The 12,910-nt window shown below is 46.5% G+C and overlaps 1 protein-coding gene across 7 annotated transcripts in view; it reads right to left on the minus strand.

Moving 5' to 3' along the window:
* The window catches only part of LOC141108094 (beta-1,4-galactosyltransferase 1-like), a 431,706-nt gene that overhangs the window by 195,012 nt on the left and 223,784 nt on the right, over nucleotides 1-12,910 (minus strand). For 6 of the 7 annotated variants that reach the window (XM_073599387.1, XM_073599370.1, XM_073599345.1 and 3 more), the window contains one exon: nucleotides 974-1,078. The exons of the other annotated variant lie outside the window; for it this stretch is intronic. In XM_073599387.1, coding sequence (XP_073455488.1) covers nucleotides 974-1,078 — 105 coding nt within the window. The remainder of the gene's footprint in view (nucleotides 1-973; nucleotides 1,079-12,910) is intronic. 7 annotated transcript variants of the gene reach the window in all.

The raw sequence follows: 12,910 nt of genomic DNA on the forward strand, positions 1-12,910 counted from the left end.
GGGGGGGGGGCGCTCGCTCTTCCCCACCCCCTTTCCCACCCCCGGGCTGCGTGCTCGGGTCGGGGTCTGGTATGGATTTTGGGGGGACCCCCACGCCGGTTTTTCGGTGTAGGGGGTTCCCCTTACAGTTCCATACCAGACCTAAGGGCCTGGGATGCCTGCGACGGGGCTCGCAAGGTTTCAATCTCGCCGATAGAAGCGGCGAGATTGACTTCCTTTTCTAGTCCCGTCGTACCCGAGTCACGTTCAAAATGAACGGACTTGTCCGTGTGTGGGAAAGTCCATTCATTCTGAAAGTCCGGCGGAAGTCCGTCGGGAAGACCGGATTCCGGAAAGTCCGGTCGTGTGTAGGCAAGTCCGTCCGTTCAGAAAGTCCGGCGGTAGTCCGCCGGAAGTCTGCGGCAAGTATGTCGGACCTAGTTTCCCAGTTTCCGACCATGTGTACGAGGCATTAGCCATTGAAGCCAACTACCAAAGCCTTATGATGAGGTACTTGTTCCCCAAAGCCCCCATACATTCCCAGTGTATCCCTCACAACGTTTTAGAGGTTGAAAAACAAAGGAATCATTTTCACATATTTGGTGGACTGCCCCAAAAAATGTGTTATGCCAAAACATAAAAAAATTAAAAACTAGAAGTCCAATAGTGTAATCCAAAAAAAAATCCACTCAATTTCATGAGTTTCCTGCTGAACAAGTTGACCTTTTGGCACGCGTGTACCTGGATTTATAACTTTCTTGAAAGCATAGTGCACAGACATAGCAATTCATTTACAGAAGGAGGTCTTGGGAAAGCAAATTGGATGGGTTCCCTCTGTTTGTAACCGTAATTTTGATACAGTAAAGAAAGTGAGCTGACAGAAATGTAAGCAAAAACAGCAACAACATGCTGAAAATTACTACTATCTTTCAAGCAAGTAGCTTTCAAGAAAATGATAATTGTTTACACATTAAAAAATATATATGTAAATTACCTTTTTCCAGTCTTCTCATTTCCAGGATCCCTTTGATGAAGTATCACTTTGGATCTGGAAATATTTGGATTTGGACGCTCAATCTTCATTCCTGCAGCCACCACTCTAATATAAATAAAAAAAGGACTTTTTCTGACAGCAGTAGTTTTCTGAGGGCATAACAATAGTACATACTGTATGTAAAACGAATATATATATACCGTATATATTTTAAAATTTCTATTTTAACACTGGCTGACAGGATTGTGAACAGTGTATGTGTCACCTAGGTTTATAACCTTAACCATAGTGAGGGGCTCCAGGGTTGATGACTGATATTGAGAAAACTAGAGTAAAACCTTGGATTGCGAGCATAATTTGTTCTGGAAACATGCTTGTAATCCAAAGCACTCTTATATTAAAGCAAATTTTCTCATAAGAAATAATGGAAACTCAAATGATTCGTTCCACAACCATTTATTCATAAGTCCTTCAGTTTATAGTCCATATAAAAAAGATTATAACGATGTGGTAGGTTGTGTAACCATAAAATGTCCATCCACAAATGGCAGCCTCCACAAGGGGATTAGAAGCAAAATCCAGCAGGAGCTACAGAGTATAAAAGAGAAGAGAGGCGCCTCTAAGTGTAGCAATATGGTTACATTTAATGAAGGTAAAACATTTAGCAACTCACATGGTTGATGATTAACCACTTCAATACCAGGCACTTTCCCCCCTTCCTGCCCAGGACAATTTTCAGCTTTCAGCGTTGTCGCACTTTGAATGACAATTGCGCGGTCATAAAACACTGTGCCCACACTAAATTTTTATCATTTTCTTCCCACAAATAGAGTTTTCTTTTGGTGGTATTTGATCACCACTGGGGTTTTTATTTTTTGCTAAACAAACTAAAAAATACAGACATTTTTGAAAAAAATAAAGGTTTTCTTTGTTTCTGTTATAACAGGGCTGACGTTTCGTATGACAGGGCTGACGTCAGTCCTTGCCGACCGGCCGATTCCCCTATTACAAGTGAGGCTTGGCTAGCAGGTTCACTGCGGTTGGGTGGATGAGTCACCAGCGGCGGATTGGCTGCCGGCTGTCTTGTCCCCCCCCCTTCCGCGGTGTGGATGCGAGTCCTGGAACACAGGGGGGATGGATTGTATAACATTTGGAGCTATTATATGCCATATAATTAATAAATATGTATGCTTTGATCCCCTCTCACATTCCTGGTCCATAGCCATGTTATCTCATACTGAATAAACATTGTTTATGTATTTTTAACGATGGCACTAGCTTTTCACTTCCGGTTCCGCCATGTTGTGGGCGGTCCCAGCTAATTTGTTAGTGCTTTACAGTGTATAAGTAAGTGCAATGTGGGGAGGTTGTTTTTATGCCCTTGTTGAAGACTGTGTAGTCGAAACCCGTAGGCGTCTCTAGCTTCCCACATTGCCATTTTTATTTTGTTTGTGATCACTTTTAATCTATTTGGATTTTATCCAATAAAAACCATTTTTGACCTACACCATGTGGAGTGCCTTTTTTTCTTCCTCCATGGTACTACTCCAGATTGTTCCTGTTTGACCATCCCGCTGTGATGCTGAAGGGTGTGCGCGACTGTGCCTCAACTCCTGTCCGAGACGGCTACTCTTCACTGGTTTCCGTGACCCACAGGATAACATTTGTTTGGTTACTTCGGAAGATCATTTCCCATGCTCTACTGACGTGCTGCTATACGGCAGGTGCGTCCTACGGATCCGGTAAGGGTATCTAACTCCTTTCCATTTGAAGAGTCTCGTGTTTTACCATCTGTGGTCGCCTTACCATCTGAGTGCTTACCTAACCCTTCTGGGGTTTATGGTACTCTACTCTTGGAGAAGACCTCCATTCCACTCATTCAGAGTTCATGGACTGTGGCCCTTTGTTGTCCCATATTTCACTTTAGTTTTTTACACATATCACTGTTTGTTTTACAAGTGTATTCTCAATAATATATACTTATGTTTATAGGTTAGCGCTGCACTTTCTTATCTATATCACGTTTGGACTTTGTTTGTCCGTGTGCTAGCTGCTTTTGTCACTTAGTGTTCTGTTTTTGGGTAGCGCAGCATTTTCCTTTATCCTTGTTTAATTGTTTTGACCCTTTATTTGCTGCAGCCACCTTGGTTTAATTCCTCACCCCACTATGGACGTGTTCGAATATAGGACCACTAGGTCCATCAACACGGATGGTGTTTTTGTTTTAAATAACATTGATACCGAGATGAGTGGACTATTTTTAAGACTTAAAAATCTTATGACCACTGAATTACATATACAATGGGACATCACTTTCTTAGAACAGTATATCAAGGAGAAGATGGTCCCGAGAGGTTTACGGTGGGATATCTTCCCTCAACAGGGGGACTCCGACCTTGAACCTTGGTTTTGATATTTTAATGAAGCGGGCATCAAGCTGATCGGCTTTTTAGTGGAGAGAAAGCGGATCGATGCACTTGACTCTGAAATCAAGGTTCTCAAGGAGAAACTCTCACCATCCAAAGGACTACCTGAATATATCTCCCATTCTGCTAACCTTACGACCTTTTTGGAAAAAGAGGAGAAAGATCAAAGGAATAAAAAACAAAAAAAGTATAATCGTGATGTTACAGATTACAAAAATGGTCTAGTTTTTGGTTGGCAGAAAAAGATAGCCCAGGGAGTGGACCCAGGACTCACTGGTTTACCTGTCGATAATATGGAACACGGTGCCCGTAACCCGGATAGGAGATTAATTTATGACCCCCCCAGGATAGGGAGACCTACTGAACATGGCACCAGTACTCCTACCCCTAGGACCTTACCCCAGATTAATTATCCACCTAGAGAGCCGAGTCGGGGGAGATACCCTTCTGCCCCTAGGGGTCGAACTGGTGATTCCTACAGTTGCCTACTGGACGGCAACTCTCGGGCCAGAGGGGTAGACAACCCAATGGTAGGGGTAGAGGAAATACTGGGAATAGGGGTAAAGAGCCCCATCATGGAGTATATGGACCCAGATATGATTCCAGGATGGGTTATACTAGTGAGGATTATGGCTATGGCACCCCTATGCAGACCAACAATCGTTATGCTGCGCTTCGCGATGAGGGTTCACGTGAGGCACAGTACAACTATTCTGATTATGATGATGGTGGGGATGACGACTACAATAGAACATCATATTACTACAATCATTCTGGTCTCCCCCACGGTTTGGGTTTTCACAAACCTATTTACAACCCCCCCCGAAGTCCAAAAACAAAAGAGGGTGCAGAGGGGGGTGGCAATTGCAATGGAGGAAAAAGAAAAAGGTCACATTAGGTTCTGGAGTCTTCAATTTGAGTAAAGTCAATCTTACTGACCATGAGAAATATGTCCTTGATAAAGGGCTCAAATGTGTTCCCCCGAGAAAGCTTAATAAATTTTCTAGTTTTGTGGATGTACACAAATACATCCGCAAGCTCAACATACAGAGGCATTTTCTATCTATGCCCGCATCCGTTACTAGAGGCACGATACGGAGTGAGATTACACACTCGTCACTTTTTAACCCCCCCAATAACACTTCCCATTCCATTAATGTTTTTAAAGATTTGGTCTTACATGACCTTGAGAAAGTCCACGTCAAGAGGATGCATCAGGATCCAGCCATTGCGGCCGGGATTGATGCTCTCTGTGACAGAAATAACCTTGTCACCCGCCCGGCCGATAAAGGCGGCGGGATAGTCGTCCTGGATAAGGAGGACTATATTGCCGAAATGAATCAATTACTTAGTGATCGAAGTACATACAGTATCCTCCCCAATGACCCCACGCAAGAATATAAACGAGCCCTTTTGGCCCTGATCGATGAGGGATTCTCTCTAAATATTCTTAATCAAAAGGAGAGGGAGTTTCTCGTACCCCTAACCCCTCGAATACCGGTCATCTATTACCTTCCGAAAGTCCACAAAAATTCTACCAACCCTCCCGGCTGTCCCATCGTAAGTGGGATAGATTCGGTGACCTCACGAATCGGAAGGTATATAGATTTTTATCTCCAACCCTTGGTCAAACAAATGCCTTCCTATTTGAAGGACACAAGGGCAGCTATTAATCTATTAGAGAGAGTTGAATATCAGGATGGCCTTCTCCTCGCAACTGCGGATGTTTCTGCACTCTATACATCTATTCCATTGGATCAGGGTATGGCTGCTGTGGATCTGTTCCTCTCTAGGGACTCTGGGCTTCCCCTGATCCATCGGAATTATGTCATGGAACTACTTAGGTTCGCTACAGAACATAACTACTTCTGGTTCCATGGAACCTATTATTCTCAGATTAAGGGTGTGGCCATGGGGGCTAAGTATGCCCCCAGTTTGGCCAACCTTTTCATGGCCCTATGGGAGGAGGATGTCGTCTATGCCCGCAGACCACCTCAGTTGGTGCTGTGGGCCAGGTATATAGACGACATCCTCCTCCTTTGGAAGGGTGACCTGAGTTCTTTGGAGGAATATATGCAGTACCTGAATAATAACGATAGAAACATTTCCCTTAGCTTTGAGGCCAGTTTGGAGAAGATTCACTTCTTAGACCTAGAGATCTCTGTGGTTAATCGCCAACTGGTCCTCAAAACATTTTTTAAACCTACCGATCGTAACGGGTATATCCCGGTAGACAGCTGTCACCATCAGCAATGGCTTAGATCGGTCCCCAAGGGACAATTTCTCTTCGCATGCGACGTAATTGTAATAACATGGAGGACTTTCAGTCTCAATCCCGGATTCTCAGGGAGGGATTTGTGGAGAAAGGTTATAGGCCCTCTGGCCTAGATGCTACCATCAAGGAGGTCAGTGTGATAGAGAGGAGCTCACTTCTGGTTGACCGCTCTAGATTACAGGATGATAATCGATTTAAGTGGTCCTTTTTTACCTCATTCTCTGTACAGCACAAGGAAATCAAGAGAATTATAGAACGGCACTGGAGAGTTCTGAAAAATGATCGTGTACTGGGTCCTGTCTTACCGGACCGGGCTGGTGTCATTTTTTGTGGCGCACCCTCCGTCCATGGTGAAATCGCTCCCAATACTATCGATCCCCCTCGTCAGGTCTCCTTCTTCCAGGACTGCAAGGGATATTTCCCTTGCAGAAAGTGCAACGTGTGTTTGCACAATACGTGCGGTAGACGTAAAACTACATCTTTCCAGTCTACAGTAACGTCTAGGAATTACAACATGAAACACTTTACTACATGTGCCACCCGACATGTTGTGTATCTTATTACTTGCCCTTGCAAGAAACAATATGTCGGGCGCACCACTAGGGCTTTCTCTACTAGGGTCAATGAGCATATTGCAAAGATCAAGGGGGGCTGCACTAAGCATAGTGTCCCTCGGCACTATTTGGAGTGCCACAACAGGGACCCTATCGGTACTTCCTTTTTGATCATAGATAAGTTTGTCCCTCATTGGAGGGGTGAGTCCCGCGTAAGGGGTGTGTCGCGGCTCGACGCTTTTTGGATTTACGAGTTGAGGTGCTACTCGCCGTACGGCATGAATGTAGAATGGGACATTAATTGTTTCATCAACCGTGCGTGAGGCGCGCCTCTACTTTTTGAGCCGTGACACACCTCTGGTTGTGGGACCTTTGGTTTTGAACCTATTAATTTTTGATTCATGAGGTGTCATTTTCATTATAATTTGGGGTCTGATATATGCCTTGTGGGGGATACGTGTTACCCTCCTACCCTTTTTTTTTGGGGGGGTTATCTTTATTTTTATTTTTATGCTATTTGGACTTTTATTCTTATATTATTCTTGGGGGTTACATTTGGATATGACTTATTTTATTGATAGTTTTATTTGTTCTTTACTTTCTCTTTACTTCTGTTATTTTTACTTTTGGGTCCCTTTGAGGCCGGCATTGTGGCGTTGCTCTGCACTCATTTGTGGGGCTTGAGCGTGTATTACTTTGCTTTGGCCATATGAGATGTGAAATATGGACACCTAGTTTTGATTATTCCCTCTACCCCACAGTTTGTTTAAACATCCATTTTGGGTAATCTGCATGTACTACATTACTTTGGTGTTAGAGGGACCATTGGGGTGACATCTCAGGTTGTACTGGATAATTGCTGCCTTACAGTATGAGGGGGCTAGTTTTAGGGGCGTGGTTTGGCCGTGTCGATAAAGACGGCCAATCATTACGAGCTGGGCGGAACGAGGATGTCTCCATGGCGGGCTTTCTCCCTCCGTACATGTGCGGAGTGGAGCGCAAGCTGCCTATGTGGGAGTCTCCCCGCCACCAGCACATGATTGGTCCTGACGCACCCTTCGTATGACAGGGCTGACGTCAGTCCTTGCCGACCGGCCGATTCCCCTATTACAAGCGAGGCTTGGCTAGCAGGTTCACTGCGGTTGGGTGGATGAGTCACCAGTGGCGGATTGGCTTCCGGCTGTCTTGTCCCCCCCACCCTTCCGCGGTGTGGATGCGAGTCCTGGAACGCAGGGGGGATGGATTGTATAACATTTGGAGCTATTATATGCCATATAATTAGTAAATATGTATGCTTTGATCCCCTCTCACATTCCTGGTCCATAGCCATGTTATCTCATACTGAATAAACATTGTTTATGTATTTTTAATGATGGCACTAGCTTTTCACTTCCGGTTCTGCCATGTTGTGGGCGGTCCCGGCTAATTTGTTAGTGTTTTACAGTCTATAAGTAAGTGCAATGTGGGGAGGTTGTTTTTATGCCCTTGTTGAAGACTGTGTAGTCAAAACGCGTAGGCGTCTCTAGCTTTCCACATTGCCATTTTTATTTTGTTTGTGATCACTTTTAATCTATTTGGATTTAATCCAATAAAAACCATTTTTGACCTACACCATGTGGAGTGCCTTTTTCTCTTCCTCCATGGTACTACTCCGGATTGTTCCTGTTTGACCATCCCGCTGTGATGCTGAAGGGTGTGCGCGACTGTGCCTCAACTCCTGTCCAAGACGGCTACTCTTCGCTGGTTTCCGTGACCCACAGGATAACATTTGTTTGGTTACTTCGGAAGATCATTTCCCATGCTCTACTGATGTGCTGCTATACGGCAGGTGCGTCCTACGGATCCGGTAAGGGTATCTAACTCCTTTCCATTTGAAGAGTCTCGTGTTTTACCATCTGTGGTCGCCTTACCATCTGAGTGCTTACCTAACCCTTCTGGGGTTTATGGTACTCTACTCTTGGAGAAGACCTCCATTCCACTCATTCAGAGTTCATGGACTGTGGCCCTTTGTTGTCCCATATTTCACTTTAGTTTATTACACATATCACTGTTTGTTTTACAAGTGTATTCCCAATAATATATACTTATGTTTATAGGTTAGCGCTGCGCTTTCTTATCTATATATGTTATAAAATGTTGCTTTCTCCTTTACTGACGGGCACTGATAAGGTGGCACTGATGGATACTGATGAGGAGGCACTGATATGTAGAATTGATGGGCACTGATAAGTGGCACTGATATGCAGCACTGATGGGCACTGATAGGCAACACTGATGGGCACTGATAGGTGGCACTGATGGGCACTGACAGGCGGCACTTATGGGCACTGACAGGCGGCACTGATGGGCACTGATAGGCGGCACTGATTTACACTGACAGGTGGCACTGATGGACACTAATGGATGGCACTCATGGGCAGCACTGATGATGACAAGTTTTACTGATGGGCACTGATTGGCACTGTGATTTGCACTGTGGTGAGCACTGATTAGCACTGTTGTGGGCACTGATTTGCACTTTGATGGGCACTGACAGGCGTTTCTGATGGGGCACTGGCTGGCTAGTTATGGGCATTGATTGGCATTGTTGGTGGCACATCTGATGGGGCTGTGCTGAGTATCAGCACAGACCCCCCTCTGACAGAAAGAGCTGCCGATCGTCTCTCTCTGTCAGCGCAAACTGAGGAAAGCCGTTTACTGGCACTTCCTGATTCACGCTGTGATCAGCTGTGATTGGTCACAGCTGATCACGTGGTAAAGAGTCTCCGTCAGAGGCTCCTTACTATGATTGGAGATGCAGTTTGTCAGAGTGACACACAGAACCACTGATCACCGCGCCGAGCGTCCCCGCGGGTGCGCGCTGGCATGTTATCCTGCTGGACGTCATATGATGCCCAGTCAGGATAACAGAACCACCGCCCGGCCACCATTCTGCTATAGGCCGGGCGGGAAGTGGTTAAAAGAGACACATCTACGTATGCAGGCACTCGGGGTAAAGCTGTCCACATAGACCATTCCCCGCACTGCCGGCTCTCACCGCTGTCAGTCTGTAATCGTGACCAGGAAGACTACCCTGCAGTAGATCAATCTGAAAGTGTGGCTTGAACCGCTCATGGAGCGCAGCATGGAAGAGATGATGTCGATTGGCGGTGAGGAGGATGGTCTATGTGGACAGCTTTACCCTGGATGCCTGCATAAGATGTGCCTCTTTTAATCATCAACCATATGAGTTGCTAAATGTTGTACCTTCATTAAATGTAACCATATTGCTACACTTAGAGGCACCTCTCTTCTCTTTTATACTCAGTTGTGATATGACACTACTTGCATATCAAGACATCGCTTGTACTGTATATCAAGTCAAACTTTATTTATTGTCTTGCAAAACGCTCTCAAACCAAGTTACTCTCAAACCGAGGTTTTACTGTCATTTGTTTTCTCAGAATCTTAATAAATTATGTTCTGCATCCTGAAGTCTGGAGGCTTTGTAGTGATTTGAGTGGGAATAAGTCTCCATTACTGGGTCCCGGGCAAACCTCCTTGGACTGTACCTAGTTTCATAGTTAGTCTGGTTGAAAAAAGACACAAGTCCATCTAGTTCAACCAATAAAAGGGGAAAAAATCATACAATCTTATATACACAATCCTATACCCACAGTTGATCCAGAGGAAGGCAAAAAACTCCAGCAAATCATGATCCAATTTACTCCAGTGGGGTAAAAAATTCCTTCCTGATCCCCGAAGAGGAAACCTGGGTGTCCCTGTGTCATGCATGGTATGCTGGTGCCAATACCAGTTGAGCCTGCCTCCCTTACAATTTAGTGTTTGGATGCGAGTAGTGCCTGAGAGGCAGACACCTATTGTTGAATAAAATGGAGGAGTTTGTAAAAGAGCTTTTGTTGGTAAATGCTAACAAATGGTAGACTAATCGGCCACCGCAAGAAGCATGCCACTTAACTGTCCATCAAATGCAACTGACTGAAGCCCACCAGGCCTCTTTAGAAGGACAACAACAAACAAACCTGTCTTCACAGTAGTAGATATCAGTGGCGGCCCGTCCATAGGGGGCGCCTGGGCGCCGCCCCCTCCAGGCAGCAAAAAATAAATAAAAAAAGTAAAAAAAAAAAAAAATGTATTACTGGCCCTTTAAAAAAAAAAAAAATGATAAAAATGTCCTTAAGTGCACTGTGTTTGGGCGCCGGACACAGTTGCACTTATAGGAAGCGCCACATCTATGCAATCACGAGATTGCAGACGTGGCGCTGCATTTGTGGGCGTTTAGCCCGCTTGTGGCGTTTTCTGAAGCGCCGAGTAGCTTCCGCCCGGCCATAGTAATACATACTACAGGCGCCGGGCGGAAGCTACTCGCACTTCAGATTTGATTGACATCTGCCCTGAGTCAGATGTCACTTCCTGCTTCTCTCTCTCATTGCGCCTGAGAGAGGAAACAGGAAGAATGCTGGTGCCAGTGTGAGGAGGAGAACACCGCAGGAGACCAAGGTAAGTACTGCTGTGTGGAGAATGGGGGGACAGAGGCTACATTTGGTGGGACAGAGGCTGTATTGGGGGGACAGGCAGCTTTTTGGGGGGGATAGAGGCTGCATTTGGGTGTGGGCAGATGCTGCATTTTGGGGGGGGGCAGAGGCTGCATTTTGGGGAGGGCAGAGGCTGCATTGGGGGGGACAGAGGCTGCATTTTGGGGGCGGATAGAGGCTGTATTTGGGGGGGACAGAGGCTGAATTTGGGGGGACAGAGGCTATATTTGGGGGGGACAGAGGCTGCATTTTGGGGGGGCAGAGGCTGCATTTTGGGGGGGGCAGAGGCTACATTTTGGGGGGGGAAGAGGCTGTATTGGGGGGATGGAGGCTGTATTGGGGGGGGACAGAGGCTGTATTTGGGGGGAAAGAGGCTGCATTTTGGGGGGGCAGAGGCTGCATTTTGGGGGGGACAGAGGCTGCATTTATGGGGGGACAGAGGCTGCATTTGGGGGGCAAAGGCTGCATTTTGGGGGGGCAGAGGCTGTATTTGGGGGGGACAGAGGCTGCATTTTGGGGGGACAGAGGCTGCATATTTGGGGGGAAGGAGGCTGTATTTGGGGGGGACAGAGGCTGCATTTGGGGGGGACAGAGGCTGCATTTGGGGGGCAGAGGCTGTATTGGGGGCAGAGGCTGCATGGGGGGACAGAGGCTTCATTTTGGGGGGGACACTGGCCATGCTGCATTTGGGGGGGACAGAGGCTGCATTTGGGGGGGACAGAGGCCGCATTTGGGGGGATAGAGGCTGCATTTGGGGGAACAGAGCTGCATTTAATGGGACACAGGCATGCTGCATTTGGGGGGGACACAGGCATGTCTGCATTTGGGGGGGACAAAGGCTGCATTTTGGGGGGCAGAGGCTGCATTTGGGGGGGCAGAGGCTGCATTTGGGGGGGGGACAGAGGCTTAATTTGGGGGGGGGACACAGGCATGCTGCATTGGGGGGGGCAGAGGCTGCATTTGGGGGGGACAGAGGCTGCATTTAATGGGACACAGGCATGCTGCATTTGGGGGGGACAGAGGCTGCATTTGGAGAACAGAGGCTGCATTTAATGGGAACAGAGGCTGCATTTAATGGGACACAGCATGCTGCATGTAATGGGACACAGGCATGCTGCATTTGGGGAGGGACAGAGGCTGCATTTGGGGGGGGCAGAGGCTGCATTTGGGGGGGGACAGAGGCTGCATTTGGGGGGGGGACAGAGGCTGCATTTGGGGGGACAGAGGCTGCATTTTATGTGACAGAGGCTGCATTTGATGTGACACAGGCTGCATGTAAGGACGGACTGCTGGGGACGCCTGATGGCATCTGGTTGTAGGCGATGTGGCTAGTGACACACTCGGGGCTCCCACTGATTCTGCATTATGGTGAGTTGAATGATTTAATTTTAAATTACAATGTAATAATAGAAATAATGCGCTTCAATCATCCTGACACCATAACAACCATGGTGCCGGGATGATTGAAGTGCTAACACCAGGTGTTTGGAGTATCTTTATCTGCTGATTGTTAAACTTTCTAGAATACACATTTCTATTGTTGTGTAGGATCTAGGCCTGCTGTCCCTCTCTCCTCTCCCTCCATCCCTCGTTCATCTCAGACGTTAACCACACTACCTTAGAGCCACGCCCACTATTTCGCTGAAACCACGCCCATTTTCACCAAGTGGGAGGGGTCAAAAAGGAAGGGCGAGGTCTGGCGCCCCCCCATCCTAAAACTTCACCAGACGCCACTGGTAGATATAGGCCCTGTCAGAAAGGCAGATGGTGGCACAGGGGCCGATGTCCTACGCCCCGACAGCTGTGCAAAGTGATTTGCAGAAATGGTCCTGAAGATGATATTGAAGCCTATCTTGGCATCTTTGAGAGAGTTGCAGAACCTGTGAAGCTACCCGAGGAGCAGTTGGCTGAGGTGCTAGCATACAGTATATACAGTACTGTGCAAAAATTTTAGGCAGGTGTGCAGAAATGCTGCCAAGTAAACATGCTTTCAAAAATATATATTTTAATTGTTTAATTTTATCAATCTACAAAATGCAAATTGAGCAAACAGAAGAAAATCTAAATCAAATCAATATTTGGTATGACTACTCCTTGGCTTCAAACCAGCATCATTTTTAGGCTTGCACACTTTGTACACTTACATA

Source organism: Aquarana catesbeiana, linkage group LG01, assembly GCF_042186555.1.
Source record: "Aquarana catesbeiana isolate 2022-GZ linkage group LG01, ASM4218655v1, whole genome shotgun sequence".
Taxonomy (NCBI): domain Eukaryota; kingdom Metazoa; phylum Chordata; class Amphibia; order Anura; family Ranidae; genus Aquarana; species Aquarana catesbeiana.